The sequence below is a fragment of the Jaculus jaculus genome, chromosome 8, assembly GCF_020740685.1.
Source record: "Jaculus jaculus isolate mJacJac1 chromosome 8, mJacJac1.mat.Y.cur, whole genome shotgun sequence".
Taxonomy (NCBI): Eukaryota; Metazoa; Chordata; class Mammalia; order Rodentia; family Dipodidae; genus Jaculus; species Jaculus jaculus.
In genome coordinates, this window is record NC_059109.1 from 7,014,546 (window position 1) to 7,039,437 (window position 24,892).

General features: G+C 45.1%; 1 protein-coding gene across 1 annotated transcript in view; it reads left to right on the forward strand.

The window, feature by feature from the left end:
• The window catches only part of Dnah8 (dynein axonemal heavy chain 8), a 313,617-nt gene that overhangs the window by 60,170 nt on the left and 228,555 nt on the right, over positions 1-24,892 (forward strand). Inside the window, exons 18-24 of the mRNA XM_045156110.1 lie at positions 1,327-1,462; positions 7,453-7,640; positions 11,648-11,728; positions 12,594-12,710; positions 12,964-13,083; positions 22,017-22,152; positions 24,250-24,362. Coding sequence (XP_045012045.1) covers positions 1,327-1,462; positions 7,453-7,640; positions 11,648-11,728; positions 12,594-12,710; positions 12,964-13,083; positions 22,017-22,152; positions 24,250-24,362 — 891 coding nt within the window. The remainder of the gene's footprint in view (positions 1-1,326; positions 1,463-7,452; positions 7,641-11,647; positions 11,729-12,593; positions 12,711-12,963; positions 13,084-22,016; positions 22,153-24,249; positions 24,363-24,892) is intronic.

Here is a 24,892-nt window from a genome sequence, read left to right on the forward strand (position 1 = left end):
AGTTGTAGATCTGTTAGCTTCTGGAAATGCCGCCATGCCTTTTTTCAGTTGTTTTTATTTTTAATTTCTTTTGTTGTTTTATTTGAGAGCGACAGACAGAGAAAGAAAGAGGGAGAGAGAGAGAGAGAGAGAGAAAGAGAGAGAGAGAGAATGGGCGCTCCAGGGCCTCCAGCCACTGCAAACGAACTCCAGACGCATGCATCCCCTTGTGCATCTGGCTAACGTGGGTCCTGGGGAATTGAGCCTCGAACCAGGGTCCTTAGGCTTCACAGACAAGTGCTTAACCACTAAGCCATCTCTTCAGCCCTCAGCTCTGTTTTTATTTGAGAGAAAGGGGGTCAGCATAGAATTGGTTTCTTTGGGCTGGAGACATAGCTTTGTGGTTAAAGGCACATGCTTGGAAAGTCTGATGGCCTGGGTTCCATTTCCCAGTAGCTACATAAAGCCAGATGCTCAAAGTGGCACATGTGTTTGGAGTTTGTTTCCATTCTCTCTCTCTCTTTCTCTCCCTCTCCCCCCGACTTGCACATAAATAAATAAAATATTTTAAAAGGAAATTGATTTCCTTGTATCATATGCCTGAATGTGAGCTGAAATTACCACAAAACTAAAGTCTTGCAAATAATTTTATTTATTTGTTTTTTTTTTTTTTGCGAGGTAGGGTCTTACTCTAGCCCAAGCTGACCTGGACCTTACTCTGTATAGTCCCAGGCTGGCCTTGAACTCCTCCTACATCTGTTTTTGAGTGCTGGGATTAAAGGCAGGTACCACCATACTCAGCCGTAATTTTACTTTAGTAAAAGGTGAAAGATTTATACGATCTGAAGAGAAACCAGAATATTACTTTAGGGTATCATTAAATGTGAAGTTTTTGCTGTTTCTGTTAGGCTGCTATCATTTATTTCCCTGTTCATTTTATCCTTTGACCTTTGACATATGCCTGTGTGTGTGTGTGTGTGTGTGTGTGTGTGGTGTGTTTTACAGGTCAAGGAAAACCAGCAATGGTGTGTTGTCCTGGGAACAGGGGAGGGAGTGGAGAACCAGAAGTGGGGACTTGACTTCCTGGGGCTGGTAGTGGGTCTGCATTAAGTTCTTTTAAAATCTCTTTTCCCCTTTCCCCAGTGTTCTCTTTCTACTGGTCATGTGCTCTCATGTCTAGCCTACATGGCCATCCCCATCACTGTTTTGCTCTGAGGAAAAAAAAAAAAAATCTAAACTGGTTGCATAACTATCTGATGCCATTTTAAGTGTAAGAAGTTTGTGGAAACAGTCTACAGTCTCTTAAAATATATCTTTCTCCTTTTTCCCCCTGAAAAACAAAACCAGAAAAACTCGGACATTTTGTCAAGTGTTGAAGGGAAAGCTGTCATCCGGCAATATAACAAGATCTCCTATGCGCTGGTGGAGTTTGAGGTGGTCTACCACACCGCTTGGGTCAAGGAGATTTCCCAGCTACAGTACGGTGGGTAGAAGACTCACAAGTGGGGCATGGAGATTGGGAAGAAGCCCATGCGTCTGGAGAAGTTCAACATCCATTTAAAAGAATTATTTTATTTAAGCTGGGCGTGGTGGCGCACACCTTTAACCCCAGCACTCGGGAGGCAGAGGTACTGAGTTCAAGGCCACCCTGAGACTACATAGTGAATTTCAGATCAGTCTGAGCTAGAGCAAGACCTTACCTCGAAGCCCCCCAAAATATATACTATTTACAACCAGAGAGAGAGAGAAAAGACACAGAGAATGGGTGCGCCAGGGCCTCCAGCCTCTGCAAATAATCTCCAGATGCATGCATCACTTTGTGCATCTGGCTTTAGATGGGTACTGGGGACTCAAACTCAAGTTGTTAGGTTTTGCAGGCAAATGCCTTAACTGCTGAGCCTTCTCTCCAGCCCTCAGCGTTAGCTTAGGCAGGTTAAAATGCTGATTTAGGGGAGATGGAATTATTTATTCATTCACAGTTGCTAATATTTGGATTTCATAAGCAAAGTTGTCATAGCCTGTAAAATTTATATTCTTTTTAAAAAATTTTAAAAATATTTATTTATTTGAGAGAGGCAGATTACCCCCCCCCCCACACACACAGACAGAGAGAGAGAGAGAGAGAGAGAGAGAGAGAGAGAGAGAGAGAAAGTGGGCATGCCAGGGCATCTAGCCACTGCAAACAAACTCCAGACGCATGCGCCACCTTGTGCATCTGACTTTACATGGGTCTTGGGGAATTGAACCTGGATTTTTAGGCTTTGAAGGCAAGTGCCTTAACCACTAAGCCATCACACTAGCCCCCTAAAGTTTATATTTTTGAATTAAGATTTTCTTCTGGAAAATCGTATTCAAAGGTAAAAACATTAAAAAATTTTTTTTCCCCATATTTTCTCAGGGCTTTGGACTCAGTTTGTCATGTTGTAGATTCAACTGTCAGTCCCAACCAGGAGAGAAAGAATTCATCTCTCCCTCCCTTTTTATCTTTCTCTTTCCCTTCTTCCTTCCTCTCTCTCTTTCCCTCCCTCTTTCTTTCCATTTTCTGTACTGGATCAATCTTCAGTTTTGCGCTCCAGTCACTTAACAATGTCAAGGTCACATTTTTCTGAGGGGAGGGCTTCTGGAGGCCAACGCTCTGGCGGAGCGCAGGGAGAGGCAGGGCCTGCGTCTTCGCCACGCTGCTTCCCCTCCGGCATCATCATCTGTAGGTTGGTTCATTCTCCTGCGTTGTCCCACTTTACCTTGATTTTTCCATAATACCCCCACCCCGAAGCTCATCCACAACCCCGCCGCAACAGATCTCTAAACTGCGCCCCCCTCGCCCCTGCTGCGGGGTGCTGTCCCCTCCAGCCAGGAAGTCCATGTCAGCCGCGAAGACGTCCTGCACGTGGCTTCCTAAGAGAGACGAGAGAGGAACCATTCCTGTTTCTGCTTCTTGGTTCCAGAGGGGACACAGCAGCAATGCACAGGCTGTTTTTGTTTTTGTTTTGTTTCGTTTTTTGAGGTAGGATCTCACTCTAGCCCAGGCTGACCTGGAATTCACTGTGTCGTCTCAGGGTGGCCTCGAACTCATGGCTATCCTCCTACCTCTGTCTCCCGAGTGCTGGCATTAAAGGTATGTGCCACCACGCCTGGCAGTTTTTTTTTTTTTTTTTTGCTTTTGCTTTCACTGCCCTTTTATCTGCACACGTTCAAAGATTCAAAGACAACTCAGCAAACAACTGCTCCATAGCATCCTTTCCTTATCCTTATCTTCACGACAGAAAATAATGTCTTCCATCAGAATCCTTGGCAGAGTCTCACAACACCTGCTGCTTTACACGGCTGCCTTATCTCCCCTAGACAGTCCATGCATGCCCTTTCTGTCTGCGTCATCCGGTGTCCTTTACACAATGCTCACGGCTTCCAGTGGCCTACTAGGGTGCCAGGTCCTATATCGGCAGACGCATGAAACCCCAGCAATTCTGTGAGAAACCGTTAGTGTCCTTGTGTTACAGATGAGAAACCCAGGCACTGAGGGGTTGGGTGACCTGCCCAAGGGCTCACAGCTAGTGAATGGCAGAACCAGGCTCCACATTCAGGAGGTGAGGCTTCCGAGTCCCCCCTCTTAAACCGTCATTGTCACGGTTGGTACGAGGCAGCCCTGGGAGGGGGCTCTCTATATGTCTATTTAAATTATTTTTATTTTAGAGACACGGTGGGGGGGGCGGGGAGGGAGGGAGAGACAGACAGACAGAGAAAAGACAGAACTGGCACACCAGGGCCTCAGCCACTGCAATCAAACTCCAGACGCTTGTGCCACCTAGTGCCATGTGCGACCTCACGTGGTTTCATCACCTTGCGTTTGCCTCACCTTTTGTGTGCCTGGCTTACGTGGGATCTGGAGAACTGAACCTGAGTCCTTAGGTTTCACAGGCAAGTGCCTTAACCACTAAGCAATCTCTCCAGCCCATATGTATGTGTGTATATATATATATACTTTTTTTCTTTTTTTTTAATTTTTTTTAATTTTTTAATTTTTTTGGTTTCTTGAGGTAGGGTCTCACTCTAGCTCAGGCTGACCTGGAATTCACTATGTAGTCTCAGGGTGGCCTTGAACTCACGGTGATCCTCCTACCTCTGCCTCCTGAGTTCTGGGATTAGAGGCATGAGGCACCATGCCCAGCTCCATTTTTTAAAATATGTTTTTAAAATTTTAATTTTAGTTTTATTTATTTGAGAGACTGAGAGAAAGAGGGGGAGGAGGGCCGTGCTAACTCCAGACACATGCGCCACCTTGTGCATCTGGCTTACGTGGGACCTGGGGAATCACACCTGGGTCCTTTGGCTTTGTAGGCAAGTGCCTTAACTGCTAAGTCATCTCTCCAGCCCTAAAACTTTTTTTGAGGCAAGCCCAACAAACTGGTTTTTTTTTTTTTGTTTTTTACCTAGAATTAACTATGTACTCTCAGGGTGGCCTCAAACTCATGGCGATCCTCCTACCTCTGCCTCCAGAGTGCTGGGATCAAAGGCATGCGCTACCACGCCTGACTCCATATGTATATTTTTAATTATCTAACAGGCAGAGCTCAGAAAATGTTGATAAATGAAAATTTTATCATGTTTTCTCTTTTCATTCATTTTTTCCTCTTGAAAGCATCCTTTGACACATTTGGGGTGCAATAGCTGAATTGTAATCAACTGATGCCCCAGAGAAATGGTCACAAGTAAACTAACACTGTGAATAGGATTCACTCCCTAGGCTATGTGAAATGGATTATTCTGGGTGGCTTCCTCTTGTTCTGTGGATGGGTCTCTGCTTAATGACTGCATAGTTGGTTACATCAGTTTTTCTGGTGGACATTGACGTTGAGTGACATGGCTGCTCATGCATGGAGTGGCCTTCCTGGCTGTCACTGTGGGTCTGTCTTAGCTGTGTTGCTGACCTTTTTGTCCTTTAAGCAAGTTCAGAGCAGTCTTAAAGGAAGACAGATTTCATTGAAAAAAGAAATGTTCAAAGTTATTCTGAAATGGACGTAGAAAGCCACATGATTTATTTTCATTTTTCCCTTCCCTTTCCCACCTTCATTCCCTCCCTCCTTTTCTTCTTTCTTTGCTCCCTCCCTCCCTCCCTCCCTCCCTCTCTCCTTCCCTTTCTCTCTCCCCTTATTCTTTCTTTCTTTCCTTCCTACCTTCCTCCCTCCCTTCTTCCCTTTTTCTCTCTTTCTTTCAACAGTTCAGTAGCTCAGGCTGGTCTTAAAGCCCCTATGTAGTCGACTTGGAACTTCTGATCCTCCTGCCTCTACTTCCCAAGTAGTGGGACCCCAGGTGTGCACCACAGTGCCTGGCTTGTGGGGTGCTGGGGGTGGAGCCCAGGGCTACGTGCGTGCTAGGCAGGCACCCTACCAACGGAGCTACATCCCCATCCCAAACACATGATTTCTAACCCAATTCTGAAGAGATTAAGAATGTGTTCATTCATAGCTGAAATCCTAATGAAAACTGCTCTGTTAAGACCCTTGCTAAGACTAATTTTGTCTCATTCATAACTTGAAAGGAATTGTTTTGCTAGAAATTTGATGCATGTGAGGCTTGGAAGATTCTGTGATTGTAATGGCATTCTCACTGCTAGCAAATGTGTTAAAATAAGATGGAATTTGAGCTGATATAGATGCATAGATGTTTTGTTAGGCTGTAGAAGTAATTCATATTATGACATAGTCTGAGGCTATTCAGCAAAAACCTGGGGACTTGAGGATTATGTATTTCAATCTTAATAATAAGCATCTCTTAAAACACTAGTTCATGGTCCAGAGGGATGGCTTAGCAGTTAAGGCACTTGCCTGCAAAGCCTAAGGATCAGGGTTCAATTCCCCAGGACCCATGTAAACCAGATGCACTAGGTGGCGCATGCATCTGGAGTTCGTTTGCAGTGGCTGGAGGCCCTGGTGTGCCCATTCTCTCTGTCTACCTCTTCCCTTCTCTGTCAAATAAATAAATAAAATATGAAAAACTCCACTAGTTCACATGAGATACCGTGTAAAAAATCCTCTACCTTCTAACAGATGACAAGTTAGTGGTGTTTCAAATCTTTCTAGCTGGGTGTGGTGATGCATGTCTATAATCCTAGTACTAGGAAGACTGATGCTGATGCCAGAGAATTAGGAGTTCAAAGTCATTGTTAACTACATAGTGAGTTTGAAACAGCCTGGACTAAATGAGACCCTGTCTCAAAAAAAAAATTATTTTTTACAGAAAATTATGTAAACTGAACGTGGTGGTACATACCTTTAATCCTAGTGCTTGGGAGGCTGAGGTAGGAGGATTGTTGTGAGTTCAAGGCCAGCCTGGACCATGGAGTGAGTTCCAGGTCAGCCTGGGCTAAAGTGAGACTCTGTTTCAAAAACAAAACAAAACAAAAAGCAAGCAAACTAACAAACAAAGAAACAAAAAGAAAAAGTGAAAGGAAAAATGGTCCTGGGGCCTGGTGAGATGGCTCAGTGAAAAGTGCTTGCCACTCAAGCTGGAGTGCCAAAGTTTGTTCCCCAAGCCCCATGCAAAAAGCCGGAGGCTGTGGCAGGCTCCTGGGAGATGGGAGGCAGACGAGAGAATTTTCTGGAAGCTGATGGTTGAGCAGAGCAGAGCAGAGGACAGAAGGGTGAGAATCCGGATCCAGAAACCCTACTTCAAACGAGGTGGCCTGAAAGCTGTCCTCTGACCTCCACACACTCGCCGTGGCAGGTAGGAACGCGCTGTCACACGTGCAGGCACAGGCGTACACACACACACACACACACACACACACACACACACACACACACACAAAAGATGATAATGAGCTTAGTTATTGGAAATTCAAGGAGGAGATTTAATCCAGGTATGCCAAGTTGGGAGCAGGATGGGAACAAAATTTGTAACTTATGAATTACCGTCATCTTTGCAGTTCCTGCCCTTTTCAAGGGATAAGTCAGAATCTATCAAAATAAGCCCACTTTGCCGGGGCGTGGTGGCGCACGCCTTTAATCCCAGCACTCGGGAGGGCAGAGGTAGGAGGATCGCCATGAGTTCGAGGCCAGCCTGAGACACCATAGTGAATTCCAGGTCAGCCTGGGCTAGAGCGAGACCCTGCCTTGGAAAAATAGATAGATAAATAAATAAATAAATGAGCAATAACAAAACAAGCCCTCTTGGGAAAGTGTTTGCAGTTCATAGCCCAGAGCCTGTCAGGTGTCAGCTCTATTTTCTCTCTCTGGATTTGACTGCAGCTTTTCAGATCCTGTCCCTTCCTTTCTCTGAGTATAGACAGCTGACTAGGGGTAAGACACCGTGCCTCGTCTAGTACTAGGAGGCACCCAGAGGTATCACTTTGCCCTTATGAAGTTCGCCGTTGCGTGGGGATGTCTGACGTCGTTGGCAGCCAGAGGCGGGGCGGGGGCGGTGTCGGGGGGCAGGTTGAGTAAAGCCCCGCCAACACCCGCCATCCTTCCCTTGCAGCCTTACAGGCCACGCTCTTTGTGCGGCATCCAGAAACGGGGAAGTTGCTGGTCAATTTTGATCCCAAAATTTTGGAGATCGTACGGGAAACTAAGTGCATGATAAAGATGAAGCTGGACGTTCCAGAGCAGGCCAAGAGGCTGCTGAAATTGGAGACCAAGGTGAAGGCAGACAAACTGTATTTGCAGGTAAGAGAAATGGCGTGTTGGCATTATTTTTAAAGGGTCTTTTTCTTTTCTTTTTTTTTTTTTTCCCCTTCTTTTTGGTTTTTCTAGGTAGGGTCTCACTGTAGCCCAGGCTGACCTGGAATTCACTATGTAGCCTCAGGGTGGCCTCGAACTCACGGGGATCCTCCTACCTCTGCCTCCTGAGTGCTGGGATTAAAGGCGTGTGCCACCATGCCTGGCTCTTCTTCTTCTTCTTCTTTTTGTTGTTGTTGTTCAAGGAACTATATCTACAGGTGTGCTGACACTGAGGGAGAATTTCTTTATAGGTCGATTATTTTTTTAATTTATTTTGTTTATTTAATTAATTTATTTATTTGAGAGCAACAGAGAGAAAGGCAGAGAGAGAGATAGAGAGAGAGAATGGGTGTGCCAGGTCCTCTAGCCACTGCAAATGAACTCAGATGCGTGCCCCCCCCCTTGTGCATCTGGCTAACGTGGGTCCTGGGGAATTGAGCCTCGAACCAGGGTCCTTAGGCTTCATAGGCAAGCGCTTAACTGCTAAGCCATCTCTCCAGCCCAGTAGGTCAATTCTTGATAGTGTTAAAACACCTACTTGCAAACAAAAGGACAGATGGGAGATGGAAAGCAGAAACAAAGAATTTCATAAAGCAAGGCCTGGAGAGATGGCTCAAGCGGTTAAGGCACTTGCCTGTAAAGCCTAACAACCTGGGTTTGAGTCTCCAGTACTCACATAAAGCCAGACGCACAAAGTGGCACATGCATCTGGAGTCCATTTTCAGTGGCCAGAGATTCTGGTGTGCCTATTCTCCCTGTCTGTCTCTCTTCTATTTCTCTGTGCTTGCAAATAAATAAATAAAAATGTTAAAAAAAAAAAAAAAAGAAAAGAAAAGAAAGCCAGTTACAACAGCAACCTGAGTTAAGTCCAGTGTCCTCTGCTTCCCCTGAGAAGCCTGTTTGGGAATGCAAGAACATATGTAAGTATAAGGATATAGCACAGTTAACAATCGCAAATGACTGAAATATCAACCCCAGAATGGAGACCTGATTAAATGTAGATTATAAAACAAATGCATAGAAACGGAAGACCTAATTATTCATTGAGAAAAAGTTCTGTTATACTGGATTAACTTGTTTTAATCAATAGCATAATAAGTAAATAGAGACTTTTATTGTGTCTTGCTGGGAAGAGAACTATGAATCTGCCACTTTCAATGTCACTACCCTTAAATCTTTTGGCTTAGTTAAAAGTCCAAATCTGGGCATATGGACAAGTTGATAGTGAAGTGCTTTAGGAAAAAAAAAGTTAATATGAATATCAAAGAATGTTTCAAATTCTTGCCCCACTAGAAATTATAATAATTATAATAAATTAAAAATTAGTTATGACATGCGACATTAAAAGGAGCCACAAAGATAAGAGAATATAAAGTACCCCAAACAGGTTTTTTCTTTATAAGAAAATATATTTTTTGTTTTTTTAAAATAAATCTTTTTTCTTTTATTTATTTACTTGTTTTAGCTTTTTAAATTTTATTTATTTACTTGCAATAAGAGAGAGAGAGAGAGAATGGGCATGCCACTGAAAACGAACTCCAGATGCATGTGCCCCTTATGCCCCTTATGTGGGTCCTGGGGAATCCAACCTGGGTCCTTTGACTTCGCCACCTTAACTGCTAAGCCATTTCTCCAGCCTATTTTTTGGGGTAGGATCTTACTCTAGCTCAGGCTGACCTGGAATTCACTCGGTAGTCTCAGGGCAGCCTCAAACTCATGGCGATCCCCCTACCTCTGCCTCCCAGGTGCTGGGATTAAAGGCATGCGCCACCACGTCCAGCTTAAAAAATATTTTTATCTATTTATTTGCAAGGAGAGACAGAAAGAGAAGGAGAGAATGAGAGAGAGAATGGGTATGCCAGGGCCTCCAGCTGCTGCAAACGAACTCCAGATGTGTGTGCCACTGTGTATCTGGCTTTACGTGGGTGCTGGGGAATCAAACCCAGGTTGTTAGGCTTTGCAGGCAAGCACCTTAACCACTGAGCAACCTCTCCAGCTCCATTTGTTTTGAGGCTAGGTCATGTCACCCAAGGTGAAATTGTGCTGAACTCCTTGAAATCTTCTGGCTTTCACCTCCCAAGTACTGGGAAATCTTTGCCTACCATAGGGTCATGAAGACAGAGGCCCATGTTTTCTTGAAAGGACTTAATCATTGTAGCTCTGCCTGTAATCGGATGTAATTGTTAAAGAAAGCGCGATGCCTCGAGGTGTGCTGACTTAGTGCAAACTGTGGAACTGGCATGAAAAGTTCTGGGGTTCATGACTTTGAAGGATGTGGTGTCAGTAATGGCTGCTAAGGAGTTTGACATCATTCCCCTTGAATCTCATAGGATTTCAGTTAGCATCGAAGGATGCCATGAAAGTCAAAGAGTCAAAACCCCAACTGCAAGTAACAGATGGAAAAAAGAAAGGAACTCTGAAATCATTAAGTAAAAATTGAGACCATCTAAGTGATTTTGTATCTCCAGCCATATGCTATAACAAATCACAAAATGGTCAAGATTGATCATCAGGGTTCATCTCAGAAATAGCTAATGGAAAATACAAAAGTGTATCAAGTGTATTCTAGTTGTATGGAGAAGCTGAAATTATTTAGGTTCAAGAAACAATTATAGCTTTAATGACAAGTATGCTTTCAATGTGTCAAGAGATAGGTAACTGACACTCCAGGCATGGCGGGCGTGGCAGTGCACACCTTTAATCCCAGCACTAGGGAGTCAGACGTAGGAGGCTCACTGTGACTTCAAGACCACCTTAAGACTTCATAGTGAATTCCAGGTCAGCCTGGATTAGAATGAGACCCTACCTTGAAAAACCAAAAAAAAGGGCGGGGGGGTGGAATCAGAAAAAAGATAAGTAACTTTGGCCACACCGTACTGGTGCCCACTTGTTATCCCAGTACTTGAGAGGTAGAAGCAGGAGGATCAGAAGTTCAAAGCCAATCTGGGCTGTATGAGATCTTGTAACAAAACAAACACGGCTGGAGAGATGGATCAACAGCAAAAGGCACTTGCCTGCAAATCCTAACGACCCGGGTTTGATTCCCCAGGACCCACATAAGTTCAGATGCGCAAAGTGTTGCACACGCCTGGAATTTGTTTGCAGCCGCTAGAGGCCCTGGCTTACCCATTCTCTCTCTCTCTCTCTCGTTGCAAATAAATAAATAAATAAATAAATAAGATGTTCAAACAAGCAAGCAAGCAGAAAGTAAGGAGCCAAAAGGGGAAAATGTATAATTACAGATATCATAACGACATAATTTTCTGATGGGTCTGGGGAGATGGCTCAGTGGGTGCAGGCACTGGCAAAGCCTGCCAGCCCAGGTTCAATTCCCTGGCGTCTCCAAGGAGAGCTAGACCTAAAGTGGCACGTACGTGTTTGCAGCCACAAGAGACCCTGGCGCCCCACCCCCTACACACACGCTGGCATGCTCACACACACGCATACCTCCTACACACACATAAACAAATAAGTAAATAAAGCTTAAATATTCAAAAAAGATAATTATGGGCTGGAGAGATGGCTTAGCCATTAAGGCACTAGCCTGCAAAGCCTAAGGACCTAGGCTCGATTCCCCAGAACCCACGTAAGCCAGATACACATGGTAGCACATGCGTCTGGAGTTTCGAGTGCAGTGGCTCTCTTCCTCTCTCTCTCTCATAAATAAGTAAATAGAAATAAAATATTTTTTACAAAGATAATTATCTGAACGGTTTCAAATAGCGCATGGAAAGAAAACTTGCCTATGAAAACCACAAATCTAGAAAGCAGGATTGAGGTGTTTGACAGAAGGAAGAGTGGATCCAGCTGGGATGAAGTAAAGCAGCAGACGGCCCTCCACCGCCCCCTGCTGGCAGCCCTGTGTGTGATGGAACCTTTCTGGTCTCAGTCGACATGTGCTTGCTTGCTTTTAAACGAATTAAAGTAAAGCCTGGTGTTTTGACTTTGCACAGGGTCTTCTGCAGTATTACGACGAGTTATGTCAGGAAGTCCCTTCCGTGTTTGTCAATCTCATGACTCCCAAAATGAAAAAGGTGGGTGATGCTGAAGGCTTATGCCGATTCCCCTTATTTACAATTGGATTCCAGTTCTATAGATTATGGATTTCAGATCAGGTCTTTTTGCCTAGACCTTCTATCTTTCTCATTAACTCCACAGCTCTCTCTCTCTCTCTCTGTCTTGTAAATGATTTCTTGTCTGAGTTTTGTTACCTTTGAAAAACAGCTAAATGTAAATTGTGAGCACTCTGTAAAAATTTATGGGCTCTTCCTGGTAACCCAAAGTTGATTTAAAACACAAGCCATCTTTATGAGGCATATGGTGGGGAAATGCAATTAAAGAAATACATGCTGTGATGCTTAAGGGGCTGTGTGTGTGGGGGGGTTGTGTGTGGTTTAGGTGGCAGAGTGCTTGCCTAACATGTATGAAGCCCGGGGTTTGATTTCTGCTTGTCTGCATGTCTGTAATCCTAGCACTTCGGAGGCAGAATCAGGAGGATCAGAAGTTCAAGTTCACCCTTGTCTACACAGTGAATTTGAGGTCAGCCTGGGCTACATGAGATTTTTTTTTTTTTTTTGAGGTAGGGTCTCACTCTAGCCCAGGCTGACCTGGAATTCACTCTGTAGTCTCAGGGTGGCCTCGAACTCTTGGCAATCCTCCTACCTCTGCCTCCCGAGTGCTGGGATTACAAAGCCTACAAAGCCTAATGACTGTGGTTTGATTTCCCCCATATCCACGTACAGCCAGGTACAAAGTGGTGCACGCATTCTCTCTATCTCGCCTCTCTTTATCTCTCTCTGCTTGCAAATAGAGAAATAAATAAATAGGACAAATAATAAGAGGAGGTTTTTTTTTCTGTTAATACTCCTGTGAATAATGAAGCCCTTTTGCTTCTTGTAGGTGGAGTCTGTGTTGAGGCAGGGGCTCACGATATTAACGTGGTCGTCGTTGATGTTGGACAGCTTCTATCAAGAAGTTGAATCTGTCTTGGAAATGTTCCATCAGCTTTTAAAGAAGGTAAGTTGATAAATTTTATTTTTATTTATTTATGAGGGAGAAAGAGAGAGAGAGAATGGGCAGGCCAGGGCCTCCAACTACGGCAGAAGAACTCCAGATGCGTGTGCCACTTTGTGCATCTGGCTTGACGTGGGCCCTGGGGAACTGAAGCCAGGTCATTAGGCTTTGCAGGCAAGCACCTTAACTGCTGAGCCATCTCTCCAGCCCCTCTTATAATCTTTAAACAATTTTTTTTTTTCTTCTTGTGGTCAAGGTCAATGACTTGTGTGAAATGAACATTGACACAGTTCTAAAGGAAATAGCCAAAACCGTGTTAATTTCCTTGCCGGAAAGCGGTGCGACCAAAGTAGAAGACATGCTGACCCTCAATGAGGTATGCAGTTGTGACAAGTCGTAATGTGAAGTGACAGTCAGAAAGTAGTCACCTGAGCCTGTGGCGTGTTTTTTTTTTTTTTTTGGCTTAGCTTTTTGGGGGAGGGGTGAATTTCATGACCATGAAAGAGCTACGTGGCTCCAACAGTTCCAAGTCCCAGGTCACACCCTAGATAAGATTTTACCAGAGCCCTGGACTGTGTCAGTGGGGTGTGGCCCCTCCTCTTCCTCTGCGATGCTCCTAGCACTGTGTCACGTAACCACACAGCACGCTTGCCTTGTAACTCGCTCAGGAACCTGGGGCTCAGCGGCTCTCCTCCCTTCCACCTCCTAAGTCCAGCCAGTCTAAGGCTGAGCCAGGCTTTGCCCGTCGTTCAGCTCTCACTGAGCTCTTGGTTCTTCCCCGTACCGGCTACCTGCCTCTAGGTCAGGTCCCACAACTCAGCCATGCTGTGGTCTAAGTGGTCTCTCTGCTTCCATACCTGACTCCATCGTATCCACCCACACCGCTGTAATATCTGATTGTTATATACCAGTTCAAATCCTTTTTAAAAAATTTGTATTTATTTATTTGAGAGAGCACGAGAGAGAAAGAGGCAGACAGAGAAAGAGAGAGAGAGGGAAAAAGAGAATGGGCGCGCCTGGGCCTCCAGCCACTGCAAAGGAATTCCAGACGCGTGCGCCCCCTTGTGCATCTGGCTAACGTGGGTCCTGGGGAATTGAACCTGGGCCCTTTGGCTTTGCAGGCAAGCGCCTTAACTGCTAAGCCATCTCTCTAGCCCTCAAATCCTTTTTCAAGATTTTACTTTTTACATTATTATTTATATAATATTTATATAATGAGAGGAAGACAAAGAGCATGTGCGTATCAGAGTCTCTTGCTGTTGCACGCGAACTCCAGACGTGTATATCACCATGCATCTGGCTTTGCGTGAATACTGGGGAATCAAACCCAGGTTAGAAGGCTTTGCAAGCAAGTGCTTTTAACCACCGAGCCATCTCCCCAGCCCTCCAGTTCAAATCCTTCAGTGGCGATGGACATCTAATCCTTACAGAATATAACTCAACCTCTTTAGCACCATACATTGGAATTATTTGTATACCTATGTATCCTCCACTACCTTGAAAACACGGAGACAGGACTCTCTGTCTGCTCATTGTTAAGGCTTGGCACATAGACGTGCCTACCAGAACCACCGCCTATGTGGCTTGAGTTGAGCTCTGCTTATGTCTCCACTGTACAAACTTGGATGGTTTGGGTCACCTTACTGGACAAGGTCATGACCTCCACGGATGACCCCCACCTTCCAGAAATGCATCTGGTCCCCAGAAAACAGATGCCATTGCCCATCTCCCTGCCGATGCCCAGCGTCTTCTCCCCAGTGCATTCTTCTTGCCTGCGTGGGTTGGGGTCGTGGGCCAGCCTGTGCCTCGAGATGGCTTAAGGTGTGACTCCGCCCCACCGCCCTGTAAAGGACATAGGCCCAGGTCTCTGGGTGGGTAGTTCTGTGGATTTCCTTGCATGGTCTCTACCGGTGAGCAAGCTGTTCCTCCGTAACCTCAAGGTGGGCAGTGGAGTTGATGGTGGCCTCACTGAAACTAAAAAACAAAACAAACAAAAACAAAACAAAAGAACAGCCTGCAAAGACGCAGCATCTGAAAGTGACCCGTTCTCAGCTTTGCAACTTTGGTCGTCACTGAGGCTGGACTGAACAAGCAGTTTTTCTTTTTTTCTTTTTGGTGTGGGGGGAGACGTGCATGGGCATGTGTGGTATGTGTGTGCATGTGTCCATGTACTGTGCACACAAATAGAGAGGCCAAAGGTTATGTCCCTCTCCATTGCTCATACTTGTATTTCCTTGAGACAGGTCTCGCTCTGAATTCAGAGCTGCTGTTTGTGCAAGCCCCCGTCATTTTCTGGGACTGGGGTTACTGGCATGTGTGGCCATGTCTGTCATGTGGTCATGCCTGCTTAGGTGGGGGCCGAGGAAATAAATTCAGGTGCCCCGAGACCCTCACGCCTGAGGCAGACGCTCTTACCCACTGGAGTCACCTCCCAAGCCTTGACCAAGCCGTTTTAATATCCTGTTCTTGGCACTCTCCAGCCTAACACGATTACATCTTTGTGGTCGTTTGTTCCTTTTTATTATTACTGAATCATCTTTTAATGCTTGGTCCACTTTGCTTGATATTAACATAGCCATGCCAGCTTTCTTAGGCTGCTGATCACAGACTTAACGTTATTCCATTTCATTATCTACAGCCTTTTTGGGGGCCTTCCTATTTTAGGTTTTTCTCTTGGAAAGAACGTGTTGCTGCATTTTGTTTTTACTCAATTCTGAAAATCTGCTTTATAAAGCCTGTGATTTTAGCCCATTTATATTTATTTCAGCGACCACTGTCTTTGGAGATGCTACTCTCCCCCCTCTGCGATTTCAGCATGTTGTATTATCTATCTCTCACTGCAATTTGTGATGTTTTTTCAAATATGTCCAGCCTTTTATGGAATTGTGGCTCGTTTGTTTCTACGTTCTGTGGATCTGGGTTGTGAAGATTCGCCATGTATAGGCGTCCTTGGCAGCTCATGTTGAGAATCCGCCCTCTCATTTCCTTCCTGAGTGGAACTCTCTTCCCATGTGGTGATTTTAGGTTAGCTTGTCAGAGGATGGACTTTTTTTTCCCCCCAGAACCACACAGGTCGTAAAAACTCAAATCTGAACCTTTCTCTTTTGGCTTGCAATTTTCTTATTATAATGGGAGATACTAACCTAAAATTTGCCCTTTCACCATTCTCAGTGTTTAAGTCAGTAATATTAAGCATACTCACAGTGTTGTGTAACAATCACATTACCCACTCCCAGAACTCTTTCATCATCTACCTATTGTATTATACCTATGGTAATTCTCTGTTCTCTTATCTCCCAACTATGGGTAACCTCTATTCTGTTTTCTGTATCTGTGAATGCTCCCGAGCCCTACCTCACTTATCTCACATACGTGGAACTGTACAGTATCTCTCCTTGGATGTTTGGGGAACTTTTCTTTGTGTGATGTTTTCAGGGTTCATTTATGTTATAACATTATGTTGCATTGTTTTTCTTTTCTTTTAAAAACATTTTTAAATATTTATTTTATTTATTTGACAGTGATAAAGAGGCAGAAAGAGACATTGGGAGAGAGAGAATGGGTTCTCCAGAGCCTTCAGCCACTGTAAATGAACTCCAGATGCATGCGCCACCTTGTGCATCTGGCTTACGTGGGTACCGAGGAATTGAACCTGGGTCTTTAGGCTTTGGTGACAGGTGCCTTAGCCGCTAAGCTGTCTCTTTGGCCCACCCCCTTCTCCTGTGAGGAAATGTCAGTAGGCTCCATCTTGTTGAGGGTCTTCTGTAGCTCTTATTGAGATGGTGATGGCTGTATTATGCCCAGAGGACAATGCTCTTGTACACACATGTATCAAGGTTTCATTCTCACTGACTAATATTCCATGGTGCTTATGGAGACCACATTAAAAATATCCATTTATCAAACTGGGCATATAGCTCAGTTGGTAGAGTACTTGCCTAACATGAATGAAGCCCTGGGTTAGATTTCTCCAGCACCATAAAAACGAGGTAGGTTGGTACTTGCCTCTAATCCCAGCACTTGGGAAATGGACGCAGGAGAATCAGCAATCCAAAGTCATCTCTGACTACATGCAACTTTGAGGCTATCCTGGGCTACATGTAATCCTGTCTCAAAAATTAGGGCTGGATCTGGGCATGGTGGCACATGTCTTTAATCCCTGCACTCGGGAGGCAGAGGTAGGAGGATTGCTGTGAGTTCGAGGCCACCCTTAGACTACATAGTGAATTCCAGGTCAGCCTGGACCAGAGTGAGACCCTACTTCAGAAAACAACAACAACAACAACAACAACAACAACAAAAATAAGGGATGGAGAGATGGCTTGGTGGTTAAGGCACTTGCCTGCAAAGCCTAAGGACCCAAGTTTAATTCCCCAGGACCCACATAAACCAGATGCACAAGGTGGCACATGTATCTGGAGTTTGATTGCCATGGCTGGAGGCCCTGGTGCGCCCATTCTCTCTACCTGCCTCTTCCTCTCTCTCCATCCCTCTCTCAAATGAATAAATACATGAAATATTTAAAAAAAAATCAGTTGTTTTAAATCTGTTGCTAGACATTTGAATGGTCGTCAAACTTTTTGACTATCGTAAATAATCCTGCTGTGGGCCCTCGGGTGCAATTGTTTCTTCTCCCTCAATGATTTTGGGTGTATCCCTAGAGTTTCTGGGTCATGTGGTAATTCTATAGTTAATATCTTTGAGGAAGTGTGAAACTGTTTTCCACGGTGACCATACCATGCTACGTTTACCCCTTGTGATATCAAACTGTTCCTCCATCGCCCGAGTCCCTGGGTGCTTCAGTTCCGGTAGGTGCCTCTCTCGTCAGCTGCAAGGCAACTCAGGACTCTGCTCATGTTTTTTTTGGAGGGAAGAGGGAGAGAGCCCTTCAAAAGCTGCATTGGTCTTTCCTCCGCAATTGAAAATTTCTAACGAAGTGCCCAGTTTCCTGTCCAGGAATACCTTTGCCTGCCTGCTCTTTTGTTCTCAGGAGTTTTAGAATTTGGCTATATGCACTTTATACAGGGTCTTCTTGCCTTCGTGCACACAGAAAAAATAAAAAAAAAAAGAAGGGAAATGTCTACATCAGCTTCCTTCCTTTTGTCTCATTTCGAATGAAGTCATGTTCTCACGGGGTGTATTTGTCAATAGTTTGGCACTACCAATTACTGAGCCGGGGAAGCCCTACTACAGAGAGTCTACTTTGAACACATGAACAGAGAGAGCAGAATTGTGAAGAACCCCTTTGCCAATCACTGTGCAACCGTCCCTTGCCCTGGAGTGACCCAAGATCTAGCCACTCTTGGACTGTCTTCCTGTCAGCCTGCCACAGGGTGGGTCCTCGAGGGAAGGCAGAACAGGAGCTGGGAGCACAGGGGAAGCCAGACCACTCCCTGGAAACAGATGAAGTTTGGAAACACGATATATGCAGTATTTGTTTTATTTTTTTTTCTTTTGAGGGCATGAGGTTAGTTTGGATCATATTTGCAAATCAGAGGTGGAATGTCTAAGCAAGGCAGGAGTGGGAAAGAAAGACTTTTACCTTCTCTCTCCTCCAGCTCTCCTGCTCCTGGTGGTGCCTCTCATGATTTCAAACCCACTGGGAGCCAGAGACTCAGGGCGTCCCAGTAACCCGCTTCCCAGTACACAGAGGTGGGGTGTGGCGAGAGTCAGGGCATGAGTGGAGGACAGTGCCTGGAGCAGCGGCTTTGAGTGACCCCCAGAGAGAAGCGGGGGCTGCTTCTAGGTTTCAAAGTTAAAGTCCTGTGCGTGCTCTTCACAGTGACATGACCGACTGCTTCCGTGCCCTCCTGGCTCCATGGCGAACGTTTCCGCTTCTCTGCAGAATCAAACTGCCCTAAACGGGCTCTGGATCTTATGCCTTCTGGAAACTTTGCTCGGCCAACCCTTCTCACTCTCTGTTCTGCACCTGCGTCTTTGCCTTCTCCTCTGGCTTCTCCCACCAGCAGTCTATGGAGAGCTCATCTTTTCCTTGCCAACAAAATAAAACCTTTCCATAATGTCCCCCCCACCCCAACTTCTCACTCACAACCAGAACCTGACTCTTCACGCACGCTGCCTCTACTCTCCCGTCTTCCACTGGTTTCCATCCCCCTTCCAAAGTTCTGGCTCCAGTTATTTCTGGCAGTAATTCTTTAAAAAAAAAATTTTTTTTGTTTATCTTTATTTGAGAGCGACAGACAGAGAGAAAGAGGCAGAGAGAGAGAGAGAGAGAGAGAGAGAAAATGGGCACACCAGGGCTTCCAGCCACTGCAAACGAACTCCAGACACATGCACCCTCTTGTGTATATGGCTAATGTGGGTCCTAGAGAATCAAGCCTCGAACCGGGGTCCTTAGGCTTCACAGGCAAGCGCTTAACCACTAAGCCATCTCTGCAAGTCCAAGTAATTCTTATCTGTCTAGCACCTATTATCTATCTATTTATCATCTGTCCTATATATGTCTATCATCAATCTACTTCTTTTTTTTGTTTCTTTGTTTTTTTGAGGTAGGGTCTCACTCTAGCTCAGGCTGACCTGGAATTCACTATGTAGTCCCAGGGTGGCCTCAAACTCACGGCGATCCTCCTACCTCTGCCTTCCAAGTGCTGGGATGAAAAGGCATGTGTCACCATGCCCAGCTCTATTTTTAAATATTTATTTATTTATGAGAGAGAGAAAGAGGGGGAGAGAGAGAGAGAGAGAGACAGACAGACAGACAAAGGGTGTGCCAGGGCCTCTAGCCATTACAAACAAATCCCAGACACCTGTGCCACCTTGTGCACCTGGCCCATGCAGGCACTGGGGAATTGAACTTGGGTCCCCAGGCCTCACAGGGAAGCACCTCAATTGCCAAGCCATCTCTCCAGCCCCCATTGTTAATCCGTTTTTAATAAATTTTATTTATTTTATATTTGAGAGCAACAGACATAGAGAGAAAGAGGCAGATAGAGAGAATGGGCGTGCCAGGGCCTCCAGCCACTGCAAACGAACTCCAGACACGTGCGCCCCCTTGTGCATCTGGCTAATGTGGGTCCTGGGGAATTGAGCCTCGAACTGGGGTCCTTAGGCTTCACAGGCAAGCGCTTAAATGCTAAGCCATCTCTCCAGCCCATGAACCTGGCTTTTTGTAGGTACTGGGGAATTAAATGAACCTAGGCTGTCAGACTTTGCAAGCAAACGCCTTAACCGCTCAGTCAGTTCTCCAGCTCTCATTTGTCTTTAATTATAGCCATGTTAGTGAGGATGCAGTTGTATCTCATTATGGCCGTGACTTGTGTATTTCCAATAGCTAGTGATGTTGAATATTTATTCATGGGTTTATTAACTTTTGGCTTTTTAAAAAGATTAGTCTTTTTATTTTTGAATTGAAATGTTGGTTTCTTATTGTGTGTGTGGATAGGAATCCTCTAACAGATATGTTATTTGCAAAAAAAAAAAATGTTCTTTTATTTGGGTAGTCTTTTCGTTCCATTCATGGTATAATATATATATATATATTTTTTTTTTTTCTTAAAAACACAAATGTTTTTACTTTCTTTTCTTTTTCAGAATTTTTGTTCATTTTTATTTATTTGAGAGTGACAGACAAAGAGAGAAAGAGGTAGATAGATAGATAGATAGATAGATAGATAGATAGATAGATAGAGAGAATGGGCATGCCAGGGCCACCAGCCGCGAACTCCAGATGTGTGCACCCCCTTGTGCATCTGGCTAATGTGGGTTCTGGGGAATCGAGCCTTGAACCAGGATCCTTAGGCTTCATAGGCAAGTGCTTAACTGCTAAGCCATCTCTCCATCCCAAATGTTTTTACTTTCATGAAGTCAGCTTTATCTCATGCTTTTCTTTTGCTGGTCTAATTTTGATGTTGTATCTAAGAAAACTTGGCCTGACCCAAGATCATGAGGATTTCTGCCTATTATTTCTTTTAAGGGCTTTCTAGTTTTAACTTTTATTTTTATATTCTAAAATTTATTTATTTGACACACACACACACACACACACACACACACACACACACACACACACAGGATGGGTGTGCCAGGGCCTCCTGCCACTTCAAATGAACTGCAGATGCATGTGCCACTTTGTGCATCTGGCTTTATTTACATGCGTTACTGGAGAATCGAACTTGGGCCACTAGGCTTTGCAAGCAAGCTCATGTGGCTGCTGAATCATCTGTCTAGCCTCAGTTTTAGCTTTTGCATTTTGGTCTATGATGTCTTCTGAGTTCATTCTTTTGGGTGTCATAAGGGAAAAGTCCAATTTCATTCTTTTTTTTGAAGAGCACCGTCGTAATGTCTGAGCAGCAGTTGTTGAATCCCACTAACTTAATTGTGCAGCATTGGGAGAGGAGCCCACAGTAGTCATGTGGCACGCTCCCATTGCTCTTGTGGCTGAGCTATGAGGAGGTGACTCTTCCGTTGTTGACTTGGGGAGGTACCAGAGGAGTGCATGATCAACGTGTGTGTGGTCTGCCAGACTTCACTGAGTGTCTGCTTCCTTTCTCTCTGGTTTTCCTGGAGTCAGAGAAAATAAACACATGAACATGCGCTGCCCATGGGATTTGTAAGTCTGAAACAAACTCTTCCACAGTATCTGTCTATGTATCATCTATCTGTCTATCCATGTATTATCTATCTATCTATCTATCTATCTATCTATCTATGTATTACCTATCTCTGTCTTCTATCATCTATTGATCTGTCCAACTATCTATCATCTATCTTTCTATCAATCTATCATCTATCAATCTACCTATCATCTATCTATATAACTATCATATATCTATCTTTCTATCTGTCTACCATCTATCAATCTACCAATTATCTATCTATCTATTGATCCAACTATCTACCAATCATCTATATATTTATCGACCTATCCAACTATCAATCAATCAATCAATCAATCAATCATCTATCTGTCACTTGTCTGTCCAACCTTGCAGTGCTGGGGACAGAACACAGGACCTTGAACATGCTAAACAAGTGACCTACCACTGAGCTGCATGTCCCTTCCCTCTAGTCACTTTAGAATTAGTCACAGTTTTGTTTTGTTTTTTTGAGGTAGGGTCTCACTCTACCCCAGGTTGACCTGGACTTCACTATGTAGTCTCAGGGTGGCCTCGAATTTATGACGATACTCCTACCTCTGCCTCCCGAGTGCTGGGATTAAAGGCATGCTCCACCATGCCCGGCAGAGGTGTGTGTGTGTGTGTGTGTGTGTGTGTTTTAAATCAATTGAAGTCATAATAACTTCAGAGTTTTTAAGGCTTGAAAATTAACAGTCATTTCTTTATTTAATAGACCTACACAAAAGAATGGGCCGACATTCTAAACCACAAAAGTAAGCATGTGGAAGAGGCTGTGAAGGAGCTGATATTAATATTTGAGCAGATTTATGAAGTGAAGAACACTGGGAAGGCAGGAAAGCCCATTCCAGGTAACTTCACTAGCTCATGTCGGAGCCACGGAGTGACAGCCGTGGAGACGCTCTTACTTCTGTGAGTGCTGGATGGCAGCCACCCCCCCCCCAGCTCTGAGCTTGTCTTTTGAGTGAGCCCCCCAGGAATGCCTCTCCTGCAGCTCTGAAGGCCAAAGTAGTCCTCGGCAGGGAATGGGATTTTGTCCCCCACAGTCTTTGGCTGTCACACAGGGTGGGCAGTTGGTGCTGGCTTCTAGTGCATGGAGCTCAGGAATACTGGAACACGTCCTCCAAAACAGTGCCCAGTGTCAAAGAAGTATGGGGCCCCGAACGTCGGGAATGCTGCAGGCGAGCATGCATATAGCTCAGTGGATGGGGCATTTCAGTTAGTTTATATAGTTTGTGCCACCGATGTTCAAAACATAAGTATGTCAGAACACTCAGTGGGTAAGTGGATAACCTAGATAGATGTAAACTCTTAAAAAAACCATATTTATTTATTTAAGAGAGGGAGAGAGAGAAAGAGGCAGACTGAGAGAACAAGAATGGGCACACCAGGGCCTCCAGCTGCTGCAAACTAACTCCTGATGCATGCACTACCTTGTGCATCTGTCTTACATGGGTCCTGGGGAGTCGAACTGGGGTCCTTTGGCTTTACAAGAAAGTGCCTTAACCACTGAGCCATCTCTTCAGCCAGTAAGATGTGTGTGTGTGTGTGTGTGTGTGTGTGTGTGTGTGTGTGTGGTGGTGGCGGTTCTTACTCTAGCCCAGGCTGACCTGGAATTCACTATGGAGTCTCAGGGTGGCCTCAAACTTGTATGGATCCTCGTACCTCTGCCTCCCAAGGGCAGGGATTAAAGGCGTGCACCACCATGCCTGCCTAGAACTGTTTAAAGAAGGAGTTTTGTAGTAAGAAGGGTTGGCCACGAAGGATAAGCCTAACTCTAAAAATAATGCAGTGAGTTGGATGTGGTGGTGCACGCCTTTAATCCCAGCACTCGGGAGGCAGAGGTAGGAGGATCGCGGTGAGTTCAAGGCCACCCTGAGAATACAGAGTGAATTCCAGGTCAGGCTGGGCTAGAGTGAGACCCTACCTTGCAAAACAAAAAAGCAAAACCAAAATGCATGTAGGGCTGGAGAGATGGCTCAGCAGTCAAGGTGCAATCTGGTTTTGATTTCCTAGCACCTACATAAATCTGGGCGCTCAAAGTGGCACATGCATCTGGAGTTTGTAGTGATTATACACCTGGCCCACCCATTCCCACCCACCCCCTGCCCCTCTGCCTCATTGCCTCTCTTCTTGAGAACAAAAGTATAGAGCTGGAGGGATGGCTTAGCTGTTAAGGTGTTTGCCTGCAAGGCCAAAGGACCCAGGTTCAATTCCCCAGGATCTACATTAGCCAGATGCACAAGGGGAGTTCGTTTGCAGTGGCTGGAGGCCCTGGCGCACCCATTCACTCACTTCTCCCACTTTCTCTGTCAAATAAATAAGTAAATACAATATTTAGAAATAAAATAAAATAAAAATACACCAATGCAGTGATATGTGTGTGTGTGTTTCATTAAGAACATACTTTGTATGAATACATCATGTGTTGGTACCATCTTTTTCCTACTCCCTGCCCCCACCCCACAGGGGGCCCTTCTTAGTGGGGTTCCTGGTATTCCCCATGGAGTTGTGGATTATGCATTGTGGGAGCAGTAGGCAGTTATTGGGGAGAGGAAGTGCCTCTGGCATGACATCCCAGCCTGTGGCTCTTACAATCTTTCCACACTCTTCTGCAACATTCCCTGAGCTGTGGTGGGTGAATTTTAAGTCTATTTCAGTGCTGAGCTCTTAGGAGCCTCTGGATCTCTGTTTTGGTAGGTGTTGAGTATCCTCAAGGTCTGTCTCCTTCACCCTGGTGCTGATTATCGGGTGCACCACGGAAGCAGCTCTCTTGCTCCCCCATTTCCTATGGGGTTCACCTCCTTGGCTGAAGTGCGAGGGGTGGTTCATTTCCTCGGGTCTCACTGCCTTCTGAAAAAAGGAAAACAGATTCTCCCATGGAGAGTGAGGTCAGCATAGGTTAAACCGGATAAGCGTATTGTTTTTGTTTTGTCTTCTGTTTCTAGAGCAGCGGAAACATGTTGTGTTTGGAAGCGAGAATGAAGAGGGCGATAGCCTTGACTATGAGGCCGACGTGAAAGACACTGACACCAATGATAAAGAAGATGAGTTTAAAAAGGTATTTCCTGCGGGGTCACCTTGCGTGTCCTATAGAACGGCGACCCTAAGACTGTAGCTAACGCCGGCATGTTTCCTTTCCCTCGGCTGGCCCGCAGCCAGTCTGTGTCTAATTTATAACAGGTTCCAGAAAAAATTGGATGTTGAAATTTTACCCTGTCGGACCAGGCCAGATCTGTGTGTCCTTGCAGGCTTCCTTCACGTCATCCTTTGGACATAATTCTGTCCACTGTAGTTCACAGAGTATGTCCTCCCTCACAGTGTGGTTGTTCAGGCTTCCTTCTATAGCAAACATGGTCTTGGGGATGGCGGCGGCCATCTGTTTGACACAGAACTCTGTTTTCATTGTGTTTAAAAGTGAGTTATCAGGCTGGAGAGGTGGCTCAGCGGTTAAGGTGCTTGCCTGTGGAGCCTAAGGACTCATGTTCGACTCTCCAGACCCCGCAAAGGGGAGGCAAGTGCAAGGTCGCACATGTCCACTAGGTGGTGCAAGCGTCTGGCGTTTGATTGCAGTGGCTGAGGCCCTGGCGT